This window comes from Lentinula edodes, assembly GCF_021015755.1.
Source record: "Lentinula edodes strain Le(Bin) 0899 ss11 chromosome Unknown C8R40scaffold_40, whole genome shotgun sequence".
NCBI lineage: Eukaryota > Fungi > Basidiomycota > Agaricomycetes > Agaricales > Omphalotaceae > Lentinula > Lentinula edodes.
This window is the reverse complement of record NW_025764346.1, coordinates 162,963-183,612: the sequence shown is the minus strand read 5'-3', so window position 1 is coordinate 183,612 and position 20,650 is coordinate 162,963. Positions and strand designations below refer to the sequence as shown.

Here is a 20,650-nt window from a genome sequence, read left to right as displayed (position 1 = left end):
AGATGACCATTTATAAGCCAATAAGCAAATAAGATTGCAACCGGTGGCTCACCAGATATTGCTGATCTTGTTTGGAGATCCGTCGAATGTTTAGCACATGAGGTGACGAATTAGCTGAAACAGTGCCAGTGCCTTGCAGTATGTAAGACTGATAACGCTGACAGCCACGAATCCCAAATGGGCACTAGTGACTTTTACGAAGAATCCGCAGGACCATCGCTCCCAGCAAGCTCCGGGCAAATATCCGCAGACACGGACGACTCCATCGTTTGCCAGCGACAATAGCTTCTACAAGGCCTTCAAGACTATCCAGTATATGGGAGAGAGCGCTAGCATAGCAACAGCGCTATAGATCTCTAGAGCGAGGGCTCCGTCGACGAACGGTAATCCTTGCGGCCGCCACGACACAACCCCACGTCGGACCCTCAATCGGAGGAACAACGACTAGTGAAGCTGAGTGTGTGGAATACACTCGGATCACCGTTGATCTTCGAAGTCAACGATGTTTAAAAGAGTCAGGATGCTTTGTCGGTTAGAAATGGGGAGTGAAAAAGATAAGTAAAATTCCACCAAAAGCACTGGGATTTTATAGGACTGAGGCAAGCTTGCCAGAAAAGGTCAAAGCAGGGTCAATAAATGACAAAACCCGTTACTACTAGAATAGTGTCAAAAGACGGTGGAAAATAAAGTTCAGGCCGGTCGACCCAAGACCTGCGGCCCGAGGAGACTGGAGTAAAAGAGCGCGAAGATATGTAGGTGAGAAGGTTGGTTGATCGGCCTACGTTAGAAGCCTTGATTGATTCGAATCGGTATTGCCCGAGCTATGGAAATACTTTATCTGAGAACATAACTCCCAAGGACAGCACGAAAAAAAAGCTGAACGGACTTCTCCTCATGCATCATCATGATTAACCACTGGATTAAGAACTGTCATATGCAATGCAATAATTGCTTGAACTAGCGGCATCATGGAGCACAGGAACCTAAAGGCAGTTGGGGCGAACGCCGCAAGGAAGAAAATGCCAAAGCTCCGGTACTTGATAGCGTGCCGAAGTCTTTGCAGTGGGGTTCCTGCATCTAGCTTGATTTGAGCCTTTGGAAAATCAACCTTGCAATGTTCAACATGACTCCACAGCGCTAGAATGAAGAAGAATTTCGACTCACGCAAAGTTCCTTTGTAAGATTTGCTCAAGGGTGTCACGATTATTTACACATAACAGCTATATTTGCCTCGTTATTTTCAGCTTGCCTGAGACACAATCTAAATGTATGTATGCCTTACATATAGTGTTTGCGTTGAGAGAACAAACCATTGTATTCCGTGTATCAGAGACGTCTCCGAAGCTCTATAAGGAACATAGCAAACAGGGGAAATCGCAATTGAAGAGACATCTGTTCAAAGTAAAAAGGGACCACATTCGATGTATCGCTGGTACTGGCTGGGAAGAGATAAGTCTTCCCACAGAGTATACGAGATGTGCTGGATTTACTTACGGGCGCGATAAGATCTGCTGTCGATTTTACCAGGTGAACACCTGTAAACGAGTCATAGGGGACTTCTGACAGAAGCCCTATCATTGGGCACCACAGAAAATGTTTACGAGAACCACTCGGCTCAGAGGGCTGCCAATATCCAGATATTCAATTTTTCCTTCACTTTTTCGTCGTAACACGACGGTTTAGTGGAATCTGATGGTCGTTGTAGACTTTGTATTCAATAAATCTTTGAATAGAGCTCGAGAATGCTCGAGAATGCTCGAGGGTCTCTTAGTCTCTGACGAGACGACAATGATACGGCAGGTAGAAGGAGACGTTTGATAAAAATGAATTTCCTAATATTGTGGATACATAGCTTACATCTAGTTTTTTTTCGCATCACGCTCGTCCTCTATCGTTTGTTCATCAAGTTTTTTGTTCCGTATGACCACTGGCACCGACTCAGTTCGATCCATAAACTGCGTTGCTCCGAGCGGCCACGCAAGAAAAAATGTGGTTTGCTATGTGAGAATAACAAGTTGGGGAGTTCGAACGCCATTGTGACTTGTAAACTAGACAGAATATGACTTACGAGTCTAGTGTAGTCCTACTATGGCTTTTCGATCTGGGATGAATTTCTGAATATTTTCTGTTATACTTGAACGTCGCTGTAGGAGATACTAAGCTGTTCATGAGGCAGTCGAGCAACTTGATTCGGACGCGGGTTGCTGGGGGCGATACTGCGGAGACCTTGGAGATGATTAGTACGTAGAGACTCGAAGAAACAAATATCTCAATAATTTTGACAGCAATCTTCGATCCCTCAGTAACTATCTCATTGAATATAATCCCATACGATACCAATTGCTCCTGCGTCCCGCTGAAGCCTCCTGGCCAGACCCTGCCAGACTGAGACTTCCAATGATATTCAGTTTCTTTGAATGGGGGGTCTTGAACAACATTGCAGCAGGCTGAGAAAAGCGCCACATCTGGCGGTAGAGACAAAAAGAATGACATTTTGCCTGAAAGAAGCGGCGAACTGTTCCTACTAGCATGGATCATTGTGTGACTTGTGTATTCATTTTCCCAACTTGAAGTCCCGGGCCCCTCGAGGGCTCCATTCGGTGCATGTTCAACTGGGGTGGGAAAAAAGATCAAAGTGAAAATCGACGCCGCAGGGCAGTGAAAAGAGATTGTTTTCGTGAGGGAACTCAGCGAAGAACGGGTGGATTAGTTACAATTATATGAGTACTTCTCAGAAGGATAACATATTGGAACGTCATAGGTCTATATTTTCCGCCGGATATTATCGATTTATCCACGATTTTATGTAGGGTCCAAGCCCTGTTTTCACCCCCTGTGAGTACAATGACATTAGCTTGCATTTCGCGTAACCTGAAAAAAAGATAAGGAAAAGAACGTTGACCTGAGCCCCGCGCTTAGCATGTAAATATTGCCATCTAGTAACGCTAGGTTTACCTGTTCAATATTCAATATTTACTGTATGTAATCGTGAGTACCCGATGTCGCTTGAGCTGGCAGGCCAGGCTAAAGAAAGAAGTGAAAGAAGATGGAAGAGCATGGTTCGGACAATGTTCGGCAAAGGTTAAAATGACGTCATTTGAATGGATCAACGATAGTGCGGCGATATGACGGGGATTTTGATTTCTCTTTCTCGTTCTCAAATATCGTTTGTTCATTTGGACTGTCTGGACTGAGTTAGGAGTTTGTCTCGTGTAGGTCCAGCAGTGCAGCATATGAATTATAGAATGCCACGACTCGGAGAATTCAGAATACATAATGCATATGCACCAGTTCAAGTAGACGAAATAGCTACACGGTATTGTACAAGGCAAGGTACAAGTTCTTGTGATGGAGGTATACAGTATGAGGCGGTTCACTGTGAGGATATGAGGACGTGCTGTCGGCCGATATGGAGAGGTGTAATGTATGTTATGGAAAAATGCAAATATGCACGGGGAAAAAATGAATGGGATAATGTATGGCGTACAATGAGTGGATAGGATGGTTCCCCAGAGAAATATCCAGTGACATAGGAATAATGATGATGATGATGAATAATGGATGCACTAGCACGAGTAGCAACGAGCAATCTAAGAAACGATGATGATCAAGAAGAAATGAAATCGAAGCGCTAAGAGACCGTTATCGTGTTTCAGACAGATGAGGTCCTGGCATTCTATAAGACAGATGTAAAAAAGCAAACGTACCTAGACCAAAGTTGAGTGAACGAGCGGCTAACGACGGGAAGCAAGTGATGAACAAGTGATAAAACATCGCAATCCGTGGGTAGTTAGGTACCAACGATCACTTGAGTTCCCGCAAGGACCGAATCACGTCTTGCATATTCTTCCTATTCCACTCACCCGTCCAGCCATGTGCATGAGGTTCAACCACCTCTCTTTCTTCTCTCCTAGGATGGAAAGGAAATGAGCTTCGAAAGAGTGAGGTCGAGCTCGGAGAATTCGTCAAAGACTGAATGGGCTCTGATAGAAGGGCTTCCAGTTGAGTCCGAGGAGTGCTTTCTGTGACATCAAATTCCGCGTCTGAACGCGGTGAAAATAGATGAACGGTAGACGATGGGCGTTCGGACTCGGGCTCGGGCTCCGAGAAAAATATAATTGGGGATGCTGGCTGTGGTGCAGTATCGCATACATCGGTGAAAGAGAAAGGTGTATCAGAAAGCGAACTGTCGTTGAGAGATGTCGCTTGGGTGTGTACTTCTGAATGCGCACTACGATGATCATCGTCTGAGCTTAGCACGCTGGAGTCTTGTCCATCTGCTTCTGTACCTACTGAGACTACACTCGCTGAGGTCCCATCGACCGAGATGTTAGAGTCAACGATGAGCTTCGGTTTGGAGGGAGGCATAGGTGAGGGAGGTCGTACGGAGAATACCATGGGTGATATGGGAGTAACAGTGCCCTCTCGTGGATACGAATCAAATTCATTATCGATCCAACACACTTCCTCCTTGTCATCATCACCCTCGATAACGTCAAATACATCATTCCCGCCTTCTTCTGAGTACACAAAGACATCCGATGATGGTCGAGAGTTAGAGAGGCGTATAAACGATCCTAGACTCGAGAGAGACCGCGCTACGCTGCGTCGGTGATTTGATTTGGCAGTAGAACTGAGCGATGACAACGAATGTATGGAACCCCGAGACCGTCGCCGATCTGGTTTACCAAGAGGAATGTCAGGTATGTGATTGGCGTTGGCGGATAGGAGCATATGAGAAGGCACTGCATCGCCTAATGTGCGCTCGAGTTTGTTCCGTGGAGCAGCAGCGGGAAGACGGACATCTGATGGATGGACGTATACTGAGAGCGTTGTAGATGTGGAAGTAGGATCATGCTCCAGATCCACGGTATTAGGAAGAGGCGGGGATGCTGGGATGACTGGAAGAGGTTGAGATTCGTCGTCGTTGTTATCGTTCGACTGAGGGATATTGTTGTCCACTTTCGCACGTTTGAGTGAAACAAATCTCGAAATTTTGGGACGAGGTGAAATCGATGGTTCTTGGAACGCACTAGTATCGGATTTAGATTGAGCTCTCTTTCGATTCTTCCATTTAATCTTGCACATTGTGGCGAGGGATGGCCCTGAAGCTGGAGAAGGTGATTTGACCCGAAGACGCGATCCGGCACCTCCTCGACCACTTACTCGAATAGCCGGAGATTGGAGTGAAGATGAACTTCCTGCGAAATTTCTAGAGTGAGTCGGTGTACTTTGTGTCCGCTGATGCGGGTATACACGAGGATCGCTCGAGAGAGAGGGCGACAAAAAAGTCGAAGAAGAGTTCAAGTGGACGCGACGTTTTGAACCTAAGCCTCCTCTTCCCACGACGCGCGCGATGCTTATTGGGCCTGGCACTGCAGGTGCTTTTGCATGTGTCCTTGACACATTATCAAATGAATCAACTAAAGAAGTAGTGCTAATCTGTTGATCCTGAAGAGACTGATGCAGATGGGAGATCCGTTGATTTGTTGGACGAGGACGGGATCCCTGACCACCTCTTCCAACGACTCGAACGGAAACTTTGGGTGTATCAGTTTCGGTACTAATCCGTGACAAGTTTGGTGGGCGGTCTGTTTCATGATTAAGAAAGATTGAATCAAGTAAAATTGAGTGGCGTACCTATGATTCGCAGCACTGCATCAGTATCATTATCGTGGGCGGGCGCCCACAAATCCTTTCTGAGGTTGCTCTGCGAGATGGCAGTGACTGAATGGATTCGGGAAAGATCAGATGGGCCTGCAATTGCAGATGGCGATGCTGGACCTTGCATGTTGAACGAAGATTTTGCCTTTTTCAAACGGAATTTCTCCAATGGAAAGATATTGCTGGACAGAGTTGAAAACGAGGTCGTGGAGCTCTGAAGCGAAGTGTAAGGAGTTACTGTTTGCTGAGAAGAGTTGGAGAACAGAGAGTTGTCCTTGCCGGCGATGAGCGAATACAACGAGGCCTTCCTGTTTGGTTTTGGTGTCGGTCTTGTTATGGACCCAGCAGAGGCACTGAGGCCATCAACAGAGGATAAATCACTGCCATTAGTCGTTGCTTTATACCAAGGCTCCTGGAGAAGTTCTGAAGATGCAATCATCTTCGAGTGTTCGGGTTATCCTCGTATCGTTTAATGGTGGGTGAAAAAGAGATTCTTGAGGCAATTTGTGCGCATCTTTGACATCAATCAAACCGGAAAACAACGATGACTGATGTTGACTGATGTCAACGTTTTTTCGGTAAAAAGACAAGATAAAACACGAGCAAAAAAAACGCGAACTTGACATGTTATTGCCGTTTTCAAAATAGTTGGCGCCTGTTCTCACGACGTCAAATTTTTGCATGAATCAATCTCGACCTCAGAAACATGATTGTGGACTCAAATGTTCACCGAATTCTTTGATTTTTGGTGCGATACAAAGCGATAAGCAGCCGTTAGTGCGCCCCATAGTTAGCTTTATATGATCACAATATTTTGAACACCTGGATATTGGAGGTTCTATGACCTTTGAAACACTATAACATAAGGAACAAAATTTGTGAGATCTATTCCTTGCAGTATTTCAAGCTATTAGGCTGCCTTAAGTGCGCCCCATGCCCAAAATCTTGATTAGGGCCCAGGTATGGTAATGAGATTGTATGAATTAAGGCTCAGAAGTGTACATGCACTCAAACTTAGTGTGTCGAGTCTTTGGGCACAAATTTCTCCCGGGGTGCACTAGGTACTATCCACAAGGACTACATGCTATAAGGATTAAGCGTTACAAATTTTGTTTCTTGAGTTATAGTGTTTCGGAGGTCATAGAACCTCCAATATCCATGTGTCCAAAATATTGTGATCATATAAAACTAACTATGGGGCGCACTAACGGCTGCTTATCGCTTTGTATCGCACCAAAAATCAAAGAATTCGGTGAACATTTGAGTCCACAATCGTGTTTCTGAGGTCGAGATTGATTCATGCAAAAATTTGACGTCGTGAGAACAGGCGCCAACTATTTTGAAAACGGCAATAATCATCTTGTCTACTCAATTTATAGACCATAAGGCTGATTTCTGAATCGATGCAGTATTCGATTTTGTTTGAACGCAGAATACAGAATCTGAACAAGACGGAAAGGAAAGGAACCATCGGCCCGGACCGCCTTCCTCATCACCATTTCCTTTTTGAGTTTCAAACGGTTCGGCAACTTGGCTCTCACATTGCCACGAATAGGCCCCCAGAATCTCCTGCAGAACCCCACCCGGCCTGACGCCCTAATTGACGCTATCATTTTGCCATGATTGACGCTATTTCGGACCAGGATCGTCACGTGAAATCGAAAAATTTTCCAAAATTTTCTTCAAAATTCAAATGTTGGTGTTCTTTTTCCATTTTTTTCCGGTGCTCTAAAATTTTTTTGGTTTGGTGCTGGTGCGCCGACTCCTGCCGACTCAAATGACGCTATAAACGGACAAGGACTAAGGATTTTGACTGAAAATGACGCTATTTTAGGACCAGGAAATCGTCAAAATCGGGCCCAAAATGACGCTATTTCGGGTGAGGTTCTGCAGGAGATTCTGGGGGCCTCCACGAATGGAAACCTGCGCTGGATCATATTGATGCCCCGACCCGCTCGTTCACTGGTGCTGCCTTCCATAATTTGTTCTCAGAATACCTCACCCCCATGAAGCCTCTCCAAGAGAATAACATCATATTCTTCTCCACCCCCTTCCGTTTTCTGTGTTCCAGTTCGATGCCACACTCCGAATTATTTGAGGGCAAATGGCTCGCATGAAGCAATGGACATGGTGAGTTCGACCATCCTTATAATGTAGGCGCCATCCCCTGGAAAGGTGCGACCCTCGAGTTCAAAAGGATGTGAGTCATTGTATATCCCGACATTGAACCCCCCATTCCCATCTGTTTTGACAAGAGACAGGTTTTGAATTTCTTCACTTCCTTTCTTTCTTTTGTAATTGACCAAATTAACTACCAAAACAGTAGGCGCTGTAAGGTTTGCGTCGCCCCGACCACAAACCTTGAAGCACAGAGAAACACTAAGCAAGTAGTAATTTAAATCATTTTGGTCCATGCTTTCACAAGTTCCTGGATTTTCTTGCAACCTGCCGGTGATACAGTTTGACTGCAAAAAATGCCAATAAAGACCATTATTCTAAAGTCATAACCTTATAGGTCTTCAGGGAAAGAAATTCCTTACATGTCGAAGGAGGTTGCTTCGCCATTGAGTTTTGCACCACTTGTCGAAGGATCGTTGAACAGAGATAGTCAACACGAGGGGTGGAAGATGTCCAACAGCAGGTGTGTTGTTGGACTTGGGAATCTTTGAGCAGTCAGCAGTATGCAGATGATGATATTACCGATAGCTCAGAAAGAGACAGGATTTGCACGATGGGAAGTACAGTGATGTCGTATTTTGTCAAGTAACATTTTTTGCGCAGGTTGGACGACGTATAGGGTACCCTAAGCGTGTGAATTCAAGAAAACTAACACTCGCCTTCACGCACCCAACAACTATACAAGATCAATAATCTCTACATGCCTAAGATATGAAGACCGCAAAGATCCAGGAATGGCATTGTCTTGTTCGTTGGAATGTCGTTCTTTAAGTTCTTGTGCCTAGGCAATGTATGATGCACCTCTCACAAAATGAGCAGCGGGACCTTGACGACGCAAACTACCTATGTTAGCTGTCAAAGGAAGTAATAATTAGCAAATTGTCGTCAATTGTGAATCGCTTGACTGACCCGCTCTCCGTTCCCATCCTCTCATCTTGGCCTTCTTGTCTCCCTTCAACGAAAGACTTCGGTCGAGAAATTTGTTGACTTTTGAGGACGGGACCATGGCCGCAGATGCTCGTGGGGCAGTGTCGGGTTTGGGTAGGGTTCGAAACAGGCGGGAACTAGTTGAGTTAGTGGGTGGATACGATTAGTAAAACATGGAGTGAACGAGTGATCAACGAACAATAGCGAATGCAAGTATTTGTAGAAGCAGTACACAAAACGTACCCAATAATATGATCCCTCGCAATGCCACCCGAACGTTTTCTTCGTCGGGTTTTCTTTTCTTGGAGTTTTTTAGTGGTAGATAATCCGGTAAAAGACAGGTTGTTATTTTTCGACTGGTTTTTTTGGCTGCCGCTGCTGAAGGCAGAAGCGAAGAGATAGTCTGGGAGGTGGTTCGTTTTCAGTTTCGGCATCGAGGATTTTGCATTTAAGGTAGACTTGGATTTGGATCTGGGAGGTGACGAATCGACGGAGAACATTTCTGCGTCAGAGCCCTCCTCGTGTTCGTCTTCGTGACCGCCGTCGTCATCCTCATCGACTACCATCTCTTTGTCGTCTTCGTCTTCGTCAACATCTTCCCTCGTCTCAGCGTCGATATCGTCTTCGTCAACATCTTCGTCAACAGATTCTCCCTCCTCCACACTGTCAACCTCATTTCCGCTTTCCTCTTCTTCCTCTTCTTCCTCAGCCTGCTGCATAGCGCGAAGCATCCGCTTTTCGACGTCGTTTTCTCCATCCTCTTCTTCATCTCCCTCTCCGCCGTCGTCCTCTTCTTCCTCAGCATTGTCACTGACTCTTCTACTCTTGACTGCCTTGAGCTCTTCCCTTTCCCTCTGCTGTTTCCTCTCTTTTAATATCCTCTCCCTCTCCCGCCTCTTGTCCTTTCTCATCTTTTTCCTCGCTTCTTCGACCTCTCGTATCTCCGCATTCCTTTTCCTGAATGCGCCTTTACTCTCTGTGAGAGTCAGCGTTTCTGGCGCTTCATCGTCATCCGAGGAGTCAGCAGAGTGATTGTGCGCCATATCGTTGGAACAGTAAAGCTCATAAGATTTGAGCGCTTAATTTGAGGTGCTAAGATAAGATCATCTTTCGACATAACTTCACGTGGCCCCTGCGTAGTTCTATTTGCCTTGTTCTGAGTCCATAACTCCATCTAAATATCTATCTATCTATCTACCCTTTCCAGACAGCCTCGATGATACTATGTATACTGATATTTCTCAGTGTTATGTTGCATTGTCTATCTAACGTCCATCGGCGACATCTTTTGACTGTCAGTATACCTTGCCGCCCAGGCCCCAATCACACTTCTGGAAATGACTCCTGCATATTCTTCAGCCAACTATAGCTGCGTAATCGGGCCTTTGTTCTCCATCCGTGTTCTATAAACATAGCAATCCTGATGCTAGCCCTTGCAGTATGGCTACAGTCATACACGCATCTCCGATGTTTCAGAACAAGCCTTATCGTGCCGCTCGCCACCTTCTGTTCGTTTTCTCTACGTTGATAATTCCCGCTCGTTTCATTGATCGCTTCCAGATAAGTTCTGAGCGGCACGATTCTCCATTGAAATCGGTGTATCCGGGACGATTTAACGCACTGGCCTTGGCATGGATATATAAGTAGAGCCTTTAGTGGCACTATTCGGTCTCCCAAAAGAACCATTCTTGCCCAAAACGTGTCTGACTTTTACAATATGCTTCCTATTCTCAGCTTGCCTCTAGTCATCGATATTGCTCTATACTACTGCATCTATCGAACGTTCAAGTGGCTTTTGAGCCCTTATATCTTTCCCCAATTTCGCCACATTCCTGGACCTACATCGCAGTCGTGGTTTAAAGGTAAGCAGACCTATCGTCTTCAGCTCCTTCAAGGATGCTTACCTCAAGGGATCAAAGGAAACCTTGGCCAACTATTTAATGCCAAAGGATTACCATTTCACCAACAGCTGGTCGACCGTTTCGGTGGTATGGTCAAGATATACGGATTCTTCGGGGTAGGTTTTTCTTGTCTCGCTTCTTTTCGCGATCATAGGTTTTCCGTGTTCATCGCAAGTCATGACCGTCAGACAATGCCTGAACCTGACTTCCAAACCTTTTGCAGGACGAACAATTATATGTGTCCGACCCCCACGCACTACAAAGCATTATTGTGAAGGACCAAGACGCATTTGAAGAGACAGCTGTGTTTATTGAGTATGTCGTTGATCTATCTCGCTGATTGTGGGGTCTTTGGCTTTGGACTCATCGCGGTGACATCCTTCAATAGTACGAACAGAGTTATATTTGGGCCTGGTAAGTTTGTCCAAGTATTAATTGTGGCGTAAAACCATTTTTACCATGGTCTGTGCAATTAATAGGTCTTGTGAGCACCACCGGTATGTTTTGTTTTTACGCTATTGGAATTAGGATTTTAGCTCACTGAGACCAACGCACACTTATTCGTTTGTCGTAAACCGGGAATCCAATGCGGACAGGCGATGTACACAAGAAGCAGCGTAAAATAGTCGCTCCAGTCTTCTCCGTTCCTCAGTTGAAAAAAGTGACGCCAATAGTGTATGAAATTGCGGAGAAGGTGAGGAGATTCAGTCTCTCTGGGCGTTCCAGTGCTGCGGTTAACAATTGGTGATGCTTTTCAGCTTGCAGATGTTCTCACGCGGGAAGTTCATGCATCCCGGACAACAAAAGGAAGCAGTGTCCTAGATATGTCTGAGTGGGTGTCCCGCGTAGCGCTGGAAACAATTGGACGGACAGTGCTGGGATATTCGTTTGTAAGTCCCCGTTTGGTACCCGCCCCAGGTCCACCGCTAAGCTGATACTCACTTGCCTGCATTGCCTCAACTGTATGTTTTTTTCTCGCACAATAGGATCCACTGGACTCCCCACACAACAATCCGTACACCTCTGCGATCAAGGAACTGATGTAAGTCGTTGCCAGCTACTATGTGGTTATACGCAGTCAAACTGATATCGGAATCGGAATCATCCTCAGCCCTACTTTGTTCTCGCTTTCGGTTCTACGCCAATTTGCCCCGTTCTTGTCGCGATTAGGGACACCTTGGCTCAGAAGGAAGATCGTTGATTGGACACCGAATAAGGCAATCCAAAAGATTAAAGTGAGTGGCCTTCCTTATCCAACCACGAGGACAGCCAATCGTCCGGTGTCTCTGATCTTCACTCAGAATATGTCGGATATTATGGATAGTACGGCTAGGAGTATTCTGCGAGAGAAGCAAATTTTGATGAATAAGCCGGATCTGTATGAAACAAATTTCGGAAATGTCGAAGAAGACAAGGATATCATCAGCGTTCTTCGTGGGTTTTATTTCTCTCCAGCTACTGACTCCCCTTGGTTGCTTATGATAACTTACGCCCAGTTCGTGCGAATGAGAAGGCTGCAGTGGGAGAAAAGCTTTCAGAGTCGGAGTTGACCGGTCAAATGACGTGCGTACCAGCCACCCGAGATTTTGGGATTTTTGAAAAGACTAGGGTTTACTTGGGCTTTTTTGATTTTAGAGTTCTTATTTTTGGGGCACAGGACACGACGTCTTCAGCGTTATCGCGGATTTTGCACTTGCTTGCTATGAATACTCATATACAGGATAAGGTCATACCTCAGTTTGTGAATCTTAAATACGCACTGAATTTAAACATGCATAGGTTCGAGAAGAAATTACTGCTGCTTTCGCAGAGGTAGACAGACTAGGGTATGACTCGATTTCTGAACTTGCTTGGTTGGACGCCGTGGTCAAGGAAACCCTCCGTTTGTAAGTCATCGCAAATCCGACGTTCTCCTTTGACTCACGAACTCATCTAGATATCCCCCAGTTCCCTTTGTACGCCGGACGTGAGTAGACTCCAATCCTACTTGTTTTTCCATATTGAATCGGAAGATACATTCAGGGCTACGAAAGAGAAGACCTTGGTATATTCAACCAGTAATTCTGACACTGCCGACGCCTCTGTCATTGTACCAGCCGGTACAACGCTTTTTGTTGGGATCGCAGGAGCGAACCGACTCGAGTCCGTTTGGGGTGTTGATGCAAAGACATGGAAACCTGAGCGTTGGCTGTCCGATAGAAACCCAGCTACAATGCATTTGCCGGGTATCTACTCTGGGATGTGAGAACGTCCTTAATATGATTCTGGCAGTATGTATTCTGAGTTGTTGACCCTTACTCTCCCCTCAGGTTGTCGTTCTTCGGAGGAGGTCGATCTTGCATGTAAGTCTCAGGTTCGCCATCGAGTTTTCCGCCGCTGACTTGAATTTGAAGTGGATACAGGTTCGCTTTGATGGAGATGAGTGAGTGTAACCAATGTGCTACGAATCATTTCTCTTATATTTATCTGCTAGAAATCATTCTCGCGACGCTTTTGCGTCGGTTCAAATTTTCTTCGACCAATGACGAAATTATCTGGAACCTCTCACAAATCATCTCTCCGTCAGTTCGTCGTCCTTCGACAATCAACGATAGTGGCTTTGAAGAAGAAAAGGGTCTACCTATGGTTGTCGAATTGACGACTGAAGAATAATTGGAGTGATCACTGCGCCCCTCTCATGTTCCCGTCATAACTTCAGGTTGGCATAGGTTGGCATCGGGAAACATACGTGGACACACGCCACTTTATAATCTTCTGACTGACCATCTTCACACATGCAGAAATACAGTACACACAGCAGCAGCCCAGCTGTAATAATGAATTGGATTCAAACGACACGTTCCTCAGAACAATTATCACACTCGCTTAGTGCCTCGTTTTGTTCTTCTATGATTTGGGCAGTCAGCACTGCAGTGTTACCTGGTTTCACCAAGTTGGGTGACACTCTGACTAGTCCGACCTTTGTTTTTTACAAAGAGAAGTTGCTATTGCCAGCTGGTCGCCTACATGAACAAAGTCAAAGCGCCACTCTATTTAAATTTTGTTTCCTTTCTGAGTACGTACATAAGCGTTGAAGATAAGATTAGAACCTATAATCGGTCAGAACAAATGGGGTAAGCAGTCACATCATAAACGAGGTCACATCCTTAAAAGGGCACGAGTCTGAGTCTATTTGACCACCCTTTCCATTCTCTACCTCTTATTTTTATCACCCGTAGTGGTATAACCATGGAGAATTGAGTTGCTGAGGCCCGCAAGGCCCTCCCCTTCTCAATAGGTTTTGACATCACCATGGAATCTACCGAGGAACTACAGCAAAACGAACTTACTGCGCTGAAATCCATCTACGCCGAAGATTTCATAGAAATACCACCACCAAAGGCCTGGAAGGTGAGTCAGGAGCCGACGGAGGAAAATACAGTGCTTAATCTATGCTAGGGCGCAGCACGTCTTCCAGAGTTTTGTATCCGAGTTCCGCATCTCAATCCGGATTTTGCGAAGAAGATATGTTTTGATTTGCATGTTATGTGAGCGTTTTGTACACATTCCCATCTACAAAGCAATCAAATTCATACGGCTGTTCAGTTTCCCCAAAACCTACCCTATAAAGACAAATCCCACCTTTACCATTCAGAAACCTATCAATGGACTTTCTAATGAACAAATAACGAAACTATCGCATGCTATCCATGCGGAAGCTCAGATGCATCGAGGGTCGGAGATGGTCATGGAAGTAAGTACGTAGTTCTTTATATTCTGACTCCCTTTTAATCTTTCCTCCAAGATCGTTACATTTTGTCAAGATTGGATGACGGACAATGTTATTCCAGCTACAGAAGCTCCGGGATCGTTAGCTTTACAAATGAATATACGTGCTGAGGACGAGGAAAAGGTGCGTCGTTGAGTTCCTTTCCCTCTATGCCTGACTAAAGCATGTTATAAGGCACGTAAACAGAAGGCCGAAGCACTGGCATTAGAGGAGTTGGAGAAGGAATCCAAACATGCCCAAGAGCTCGAAGAACAGCTCATGCTCGACTCTGCGAGGCAGCAGGTTGCCCGGGAGAGAGAGTATAAGGCTCGCAAGAGAGCAAGCTCTGAAGCGACTGAAGTGCCCATGACCAACGAATATCCGACGGAATCATTTGCCGATGAAATCGAATTCCAGGGGATTCGTTTCGACACCGTGAAATACTTCCACCCTCGTATCGGTACGCCCTTCCTCTTAATTTAACATCATTTGTGACCAAGCTTTATCCCTCGTAGAATGCCTGGGCGTAACCTACGCTGCTGACCCTGTATGCGAGGATGTGAATGCCACCCTGCCGTTACAGCTTCATGTAGTCACATTCGATACCCAATATTACTCTACTACTCAAGGTAAGGATTACATGTCTCTTGCACTCATTTTGTTCTTAGGCTATGCACAGGGCGCAAGAAACTTAAACAGCTAGAGGCTGAAATACGACGTTTAACCGCTATCAGACATCCAAACATTGTCCGTACATTGGCCGTGAAACTTTATCTTCCCAACTCCAATTCTCCCTCCCGTTTGTCCATCCTCTCAGAACAACCACCCGCACTAACTCTTGAAGACGTTTTACAAGACTGTGACTCTCTGCGCGAAGAGCGTGCATCCGTAAGATCCTATAGTCCTTGAAATAGAGTTCACGCTAATTAACAAGGCGTTGCAGGATTATTTGGGTCAAATACTAGCTGGGCTCAATGTAATCCATACGGCAGATCTTGTTCATCGAGGTATACCACAGTGTCATGGTCTCCCTTATCACCTACTTAGATTCCGAACTAGGTATCGCTCCTCGATGTATCGGATTGGAATCTCGAAACTCTCAGTCCAATTCAAAACTTATACGCATCTTCAAAGTAGGATATTATACGCGTCTGGTGGACTTTCACAAATCAAACGAGTTCCGAACAACGCTCAGTTTCAATAATGAAGAAGCTCAAATTCCCGATGCCTGGTTCGTGTCCGAAAACCTTTACCTGCCGCTGACTCCAACTTGAGTACTTTTACAGGTTATCGAAGGACGTGAAGAATGAATCTTCTTTACTCTACACTCGTCACCGCGATATCCATTCCGTCGGTATCGTGTTCATGCAAATGTTATTAGGACTTGATGTTATTCGGCGTTTCTCTGACGCCCATACGGCGATGAAGCTCTGTAAGCGGGCACTATGATGAGATGGAAGGCTCTACCGCTCACGCCCTGAAATACCTAGCCTTAATTTCCGCAAAGTTACAGGCCCTCGCTTTGAATATGCTTTTCCCCCCAAAGAAGAACCATATATCTTGTTTGAGTTTACTAGCTGATTTGGCAGAGACTGCCATCAGTGATAACCTTCGTAGTCCTACAGTTCCTATTACGTCCGCCGGTTCGCATTTCATTTTTTTGAAGCATTGAGATTCCATTGAATCCCATTTCAAGATTTGAAAACTCCCATGCAGCTTGGATATGGCAGTTCCCCGGAGATCGAGTACTTCAGACCAATGGGCTTGAGACATACGAGCCGATGGAAGGAAGATTGGGAAGAATTAGAGCTACTGGTACGTGTGATGTCTTTCTTGATTCGCCTTCGATATAACCGGTTTTGCAGGGGAAAGGTGCTTTTGGCTCCGTGGTGAAGGCGCGCAATAGGATCGATAATCGAATTTACGCAGGTATCTAACATGTGTTCATTGTTCATTATGCCGCGCTTATCCTTTCTGCAGTTAAGAAAGTCCGTCTCCGAACAACGCAAAGCGACAAGATTTTCCGAGAAGTGAACGCACTTAGTCGTTTGTCCCATCGGTTCATCGTCCGGTACTATACAACCTGGGTCGAGACGTCGGAGCCTTCGTCGACTGCTGCATCTGATGACTCTGACAACGAGTTTGACTCATCGGACCTCTCCAACACTGAAGATGGCATGACCTCTGTACCAAATTCTTTATCCACTCGGCGCACAACGACCAGTACAGATGACGGACTAATATTCAGTTTGGATGATTTGGATGAACCAGGAGGTTCTAGAGGTTCCTTCCCCAGTATACATTTCAGTGCCCGTTCGTCAGAAGCACGGATTGCGGATGAAGACACGGACAGTGATGGAGATCCACTGGCGCTCGATAGTCTGTTTCACCCTCAGACTGCTCGCCCCGCTCCACCCCCACTACTACAACGAACTTTGTATATTCAAATGGTAATCATCAATATCTCGATGTTCCTACATCAGGCTTATGATGAATACAGGAATTTGTCGAACGACAAACTCTGAAGGAGGTACTTGTTCATATCAACACCATCGCTTGTTACTTGCTCACTATCATCGCAGCGGATTGATGAAGGTCTCTCTGTTGAAGAAGCTTGGAGATTATTTCAACAAATTGTCGATGCTCTTGCGCACATGTCGAATTTAGGGATCGTACGTGCTCTCACTTGAAGGCTTTAAATGCCGAGCTAAGTATTTAGCTGTGGATTTAGCTCCATCGTGACATTAAATTAACAAACATTTTCATTGGTATGTCGGTGCTTAACGGAAATGCCTCCGGTCCTTACGATTCATTTTCGCAGATGGAAATGGTGACTGTAAAGGTTCATGTAATGTCCTGACATGCATCTGTCAATTACTGACTGGGTATTTAGTGGGAGATTTTGGGCTGGCCACGTCTAGTCTTGCGGCGGTCGATCCCTCCGATGTAGCACCACGAGCAGTAGCTCCGCAAGCGGACATGACTCTGGGTCTGTCACATTATTACCGTGTTTCTACTCGTCATTCTCATATCCCTGTAGAGGTCGGTACCAGATTGTACATTGCACCGGAGGTACAATCAAGAAGGCGTGGACCTACTAATCATTCTAAAGCTGACATGTATAGTCTCGGGGCGCGTACTTTTTGGCTAATACGCTTCATATCGCTCATAGTCTCAGTAGATTGTGTTTTTCGAGATGAACTACGCGTTTTCCACTGGCTCCGAACGCATATTTGTCCTCGAAAGACTTCGGAAATCGGACGTTCAGTTCCCAGCAACTTGGGATCCTTTGCGAGCGCGTCAGCGTGAAAGTGCGTCTGGAATAGTTTTGACACCAGCATACTGACTGCCGTTTTCAGTCATCACCTGGTTACTCCAACATGAACCAAATCAGCGTCCCAGTGCTACGGAACTATCACAAAGTTCGCTAATGCCCCCACGGATGGAAGACGAGTATTTCAAGGGTGCACTTCGCTTGATGGGTACATCGTAATCCATTGTGTTTTCATTATCATTCTCTAACTCCGTGTATATAACAGCCAAACCTGATTCCCCCCATCTGCAGACTGTGCTCTCGGCTCTATTTAGCAACCCTCCAAAGCCCGTTCGAGGATTCCTATACGATCAAGACGCTGAATTACCGGAATATGCGTCTTTGAACGGTGTGGTTCAGGATCGTCTGGGAACGATATTCCGATTGCATGGCGCCGTCGATATGGACCCTCCGCTTCTCACACCAATGACGGATGGCGACGATAAAACTCAAGCTGCTTTTGTTGACCGCCACGGCGAAGTCGTGACTCTTCCAAACAATCTAATCGTCCCATTCGCAAGACTCGCTGCACGAGAGAAAGTACAAAGGATCAAACGATATCATTTGTCGAGTATATATCGGCCAAGGTATGCTTAAAATTATCTTAGTTTAATCCGGGAATTCAAGCGCTTGCCCTAGTCTTATCCCTGGTCACCCTAAAGTCTGGAAAGCTGGCGTCTTCGATATCATTACACCAGACTATTTGCATGGGCCTGTGGCCGCCGGGGCTGAAATACTTGCTGTTGCTCACGATATCTTGGAAAGCTTCCCCAACCTGACTCCTACCTATGAGGTCCATGTTTCCCATTCCGATAGTATGTTTACTAGAGTATGTTTTCCATGTGGCCTGCTCAACGTCATCGTCATCTTTTAGTTGTGTCTGTGGTTGTTGAACGTATTCCAGCTTCCCAACGGACCGCCGTGCTGGATGTCATTCAACATACCAAATCATCATCATCACAGAAGAAGGCAAATCTTCTCAAAAAAGGCTTGCCCCGTAGTCTCATCGACGAGCTGGATGTGCTTACAGATGCAGGCGAGTGATATCAGATGTCAAAATTTCAAATTTCTCAATAATAACCTTCAGATGATGATGTGGACGCTGTGATGACCCGCCTTGAAAAGATTAATCCGCCTTTGGTCGAGCAACTGCGAAGTGCTGTTGACGAAGTCAAAGCTACAATCCAACACGCCGTTTGTGCAGGCGTGACGCAACCGATATTTTTTAGGCCATTAATGCTTGGCTCCTATTTCACTCACTTCAAAGATGGTGTCTTAGTTGAGGTTGCGAAGAAGTCGAGAAGAACCGATATCTTGGCTGCTGGTGGTCGGTGAGTGCTCGAACCTGTTACCCACATCTTCCCAGAGGCGTTCTACTTAATGTATTGCTATAGCTATGACAATCTTATCAACCAGTTCACTCAACCCAAGACGAAAGGCCAGGCCAGTTATGCTTTCGGATTACAGATCGACGTTGAAAAGATTTCGGTCATGCTTGCGTTGTTCCAAAGTACCTCTGTCCAACCGCTCATTAAGGAGGCTCGCTCTTTCGGTTTTTGGAGTCCTAGAAGATGCGACGTTTATGTCATATCTTATCATTCCGGGTTCTTGCAAGAACGTCTCGAAGTCGTCGCTTGGCTTTGGCAGCATGGAATCAGCGCAGATCTCATGTACGAGTCTGGCTTGCAAGAGGCAGATCAGGAGAACCAGGTTGACATGTGCGCTCGAGAGGGAATCTTGTATGTGGTCGTTTGCACTGAACATTCTATCCATCTAATGTCCAATCATCTAGATTCACCGTCTATCCGCGTCCACGAGCCGGTCGTCGTGATATGGCTGCATTCAAAGTAAAGAGTATCCTCAAAGGAACAGAGTATGAAGGTGTGTCAAATTTGATTTTATTTTTATGCTTTAAACTCATCAATCTGTCGTTCAGTCTCTAAGGCTGACCTTATCGGATGGCTTCAGCACGAAATCGGAGAGCAGAAGCGTATCGACGCAACAACCGCATGTACTCCAGCTTCCTCCCGACTGGGTGGTCCCAGTGTCACTCAGCTTGGTCGATCCAACGTAGTTTTACCGCCAGGATCTGCAGATGTCCAACTCTGCCTCCCGCAAGAGACAAAGAAACAGCGTCGGCAAGTCAAGCAGATGTTCTTGGATCGAGGTGTGATATCCTTCGATGGGCCTGATTAAACTGTGTACTCAATCAATATATATCTAGCTTACGATGTCTCTTCGGACCTCAAAGCCACCTTCCAGAGCTCTAGCGGAATGCCTGTCGTTGCCGTCGATATCCTCCTCACTATTCGACTCTCTCACACGGAACGCCACATGGCTCGTTGACGAGGAAGTATGGAAGGGTCTGATTGGAGAATTCTCCAACACAGGATATGCTCAACAGGTGCGCGAAGCGGTTGCGAGGAAGAAGAGCGAAGGAAACAGCTGGGTTTTGCTCGTCGGTGTGAAGGAGGAAAGGGCTGGTTTGTTGAATCTACGATGATCCCTTCCCCCAACGTTTGGTTATGTCTTATGATCATGATCTCTTTCAGTTATCTCCACAAAAAACTATGTTCAACATCTAATGTATCATAATAGCCATCTTCATCCCATCTGTATTTATGCAATGTAACACTCAATCGTAATCTTTCACATCGGTGCATAAGTCGCAATCAGTGAATCTCAACTGTCCTTCCGTTTGCTGCTCAAGCATAAGGATGGTGATCAAAGGGCCTTTCGGACACATTCCTAATGGTTCTCTAAAGCTGACACAGAACGATGCCATGCACGATACGCATCTCACGGAGTCGTCCCCGAAAACTTCTTCAACTGCGCCAGTGGTGACTCCGCAGCTGCTGTTGGAGAGGCGAACCGCTTTCGATGGAACATTTCCTGTCTACCTTGATGCAAAGAACAACT

The 20,650-nt window shown here is 45.8% G+C and overlaps 4 protein-coding genes across 4 annotated transcripts; 2 read left to right on the top strand and 2 right to left on the bottom strand.

The window, feature by feature from the left end:
* Positions 1-3,804: 3,804 nt before the first annotated feature.
* C8R40DRAFT_1174984 (uncharacterized protein) lies at positions 3,805-6,103 on the bottom strand (the record flags this gene model as incomplete). Its single annotated transcript, XM_046232266.1, has 2 exons — positions 3,805-5,591; positions 5,641-6,103. The coding sequence occupies 2 exons, from the start codon at positions 6,101-6,103 to the stop codon at positions 3,805-3,807; spliced, it is 2,250 nt and encodes a 749-aa protein (XP_046082109.1).
* Positions 6,104-8,623: 2,520 nt separating this feature from the next.
* C8R40DRAFT_1174983 (uncharacterized protein) lies at positions 8,624-9,812 on the bottom strand (the record flags this gene model as incomplete). Its single annotated transcript, XM_046232265.1, has 3 exons — positions 8,624-8,694; positions 8,752-8,906; positions 9,013-9,812. 3 exons carry the CDS (start codon positions 9,810-9,812, stop codon positions 8,624-8,626), a joined length of 1,026 nt encoding a protein of 341 aa, XP_046082108.1.
* A 674-nt stretch (positions 9,813-10,486) lies between these two features.
* On the top strand, positions 10,487-13,322 carry C8R40DRAFT_1162844 (cytochrome P450; the record flags this gene model as incomplete). The annotated part of the gene is made up of 17 exons (XM_046230300.1): positions 10,487-10,631; positions 10,689-10,786; positions 10,894-10,985; positions 11,059-11,084; positions 11,150-11,167; positions 11,267-11,364; positions 11,429-11,560; positions 11,657-11,712; positions 11,782-11,905; positions 11,972-12,104; positions 12,167-12,233; positions 12,306-12,396; positions 12,450-12,556; positions 12,729-12,911; positions 12,980-13,012; positions 13,064-13,092; positions 13,144-13,322. 17 exons carry the CDS (start codon positions 10,487-10,489, stop codon positions 13,320-13,322), a joined length of 1,611 nt encoding a protein of 536 aa, XP_046082107.1.
* Positions 13,323-13,835: 513 nt separating this feature from the next.
* Positions 13,836-20,622, top strand: C8R40DRAFT_1123651 (kinase-like domain-containing protein). Its single transcript, XM_046228908.1, has 31 exons — positions 13,836-14,060; positions 14,109-14,197; positions 14,256-14,403; positions 14,455-14,562; positions 14,614-14,878; positions 14,934-15,047; positions 15,098-15,306; positions 15,362-15,425; positions 15,478-15,649; positions 15,705-15,850; positions 15,909-16,061; positions 16,115-16,233; positions 16,284-16,347; positions 16,399-16,868; positions 16,919-16,948; positions 17,001-17,090; positions 17,150-17,186; positions 17,240-17,260; positions 17,312-17,407; positions 17,459-17,550; positions 17,600-17,729; positions 17,778-17,900; positions 17,958-18,318; positions 18,371-18,546; positions 18,606-18,767; positions 18,819-19,062; positions 19,126-19,470; positions 19,524-19,612; positions 19,668-19,898; positions 19,956-20,020; positions 20,082-20,622. The coding sequence occupies exons 1-31, from the start codon at positions 13,962-13,964 to the stop codon at positions 20,232-20,234; spliced, it is 4,665 nt and encodes a 1,554-aa protein (XP_046082106.1). The 5' UTR covers positions 13,836-13,961; the 3' UTR covers positions 20,235-20,622.
* The last annotated feature ends 28 nt before the right edge of the window (positions 20,623-20,650 follow it).

Bases quoted from the DNA above. Each gene is read 5' to 3' on its own strand.
- C8R40DRAFT_1123651 (XM_046228908.1), top strand. From the start codon at position 13,962: ATGGAATCTACCGAGGAACTACAGCAAAACGAACTTACTGCGCTGAAA. The intron at 14,061-14,108 runs GTGAGTCAGGAG...AATCTATGCTAG, and splicing joins CACCACCAAAGGCCTGGAAG to GGCGCAGCACGTCTTCCAGA. The intron at 19,613-19,667 runs GTGTGTCAAATT...TCTGTCGTTCAG, and splicing joins CAAAGGAACAGAGTATGAAG to TCTCTAAGGCTGACCTTATC.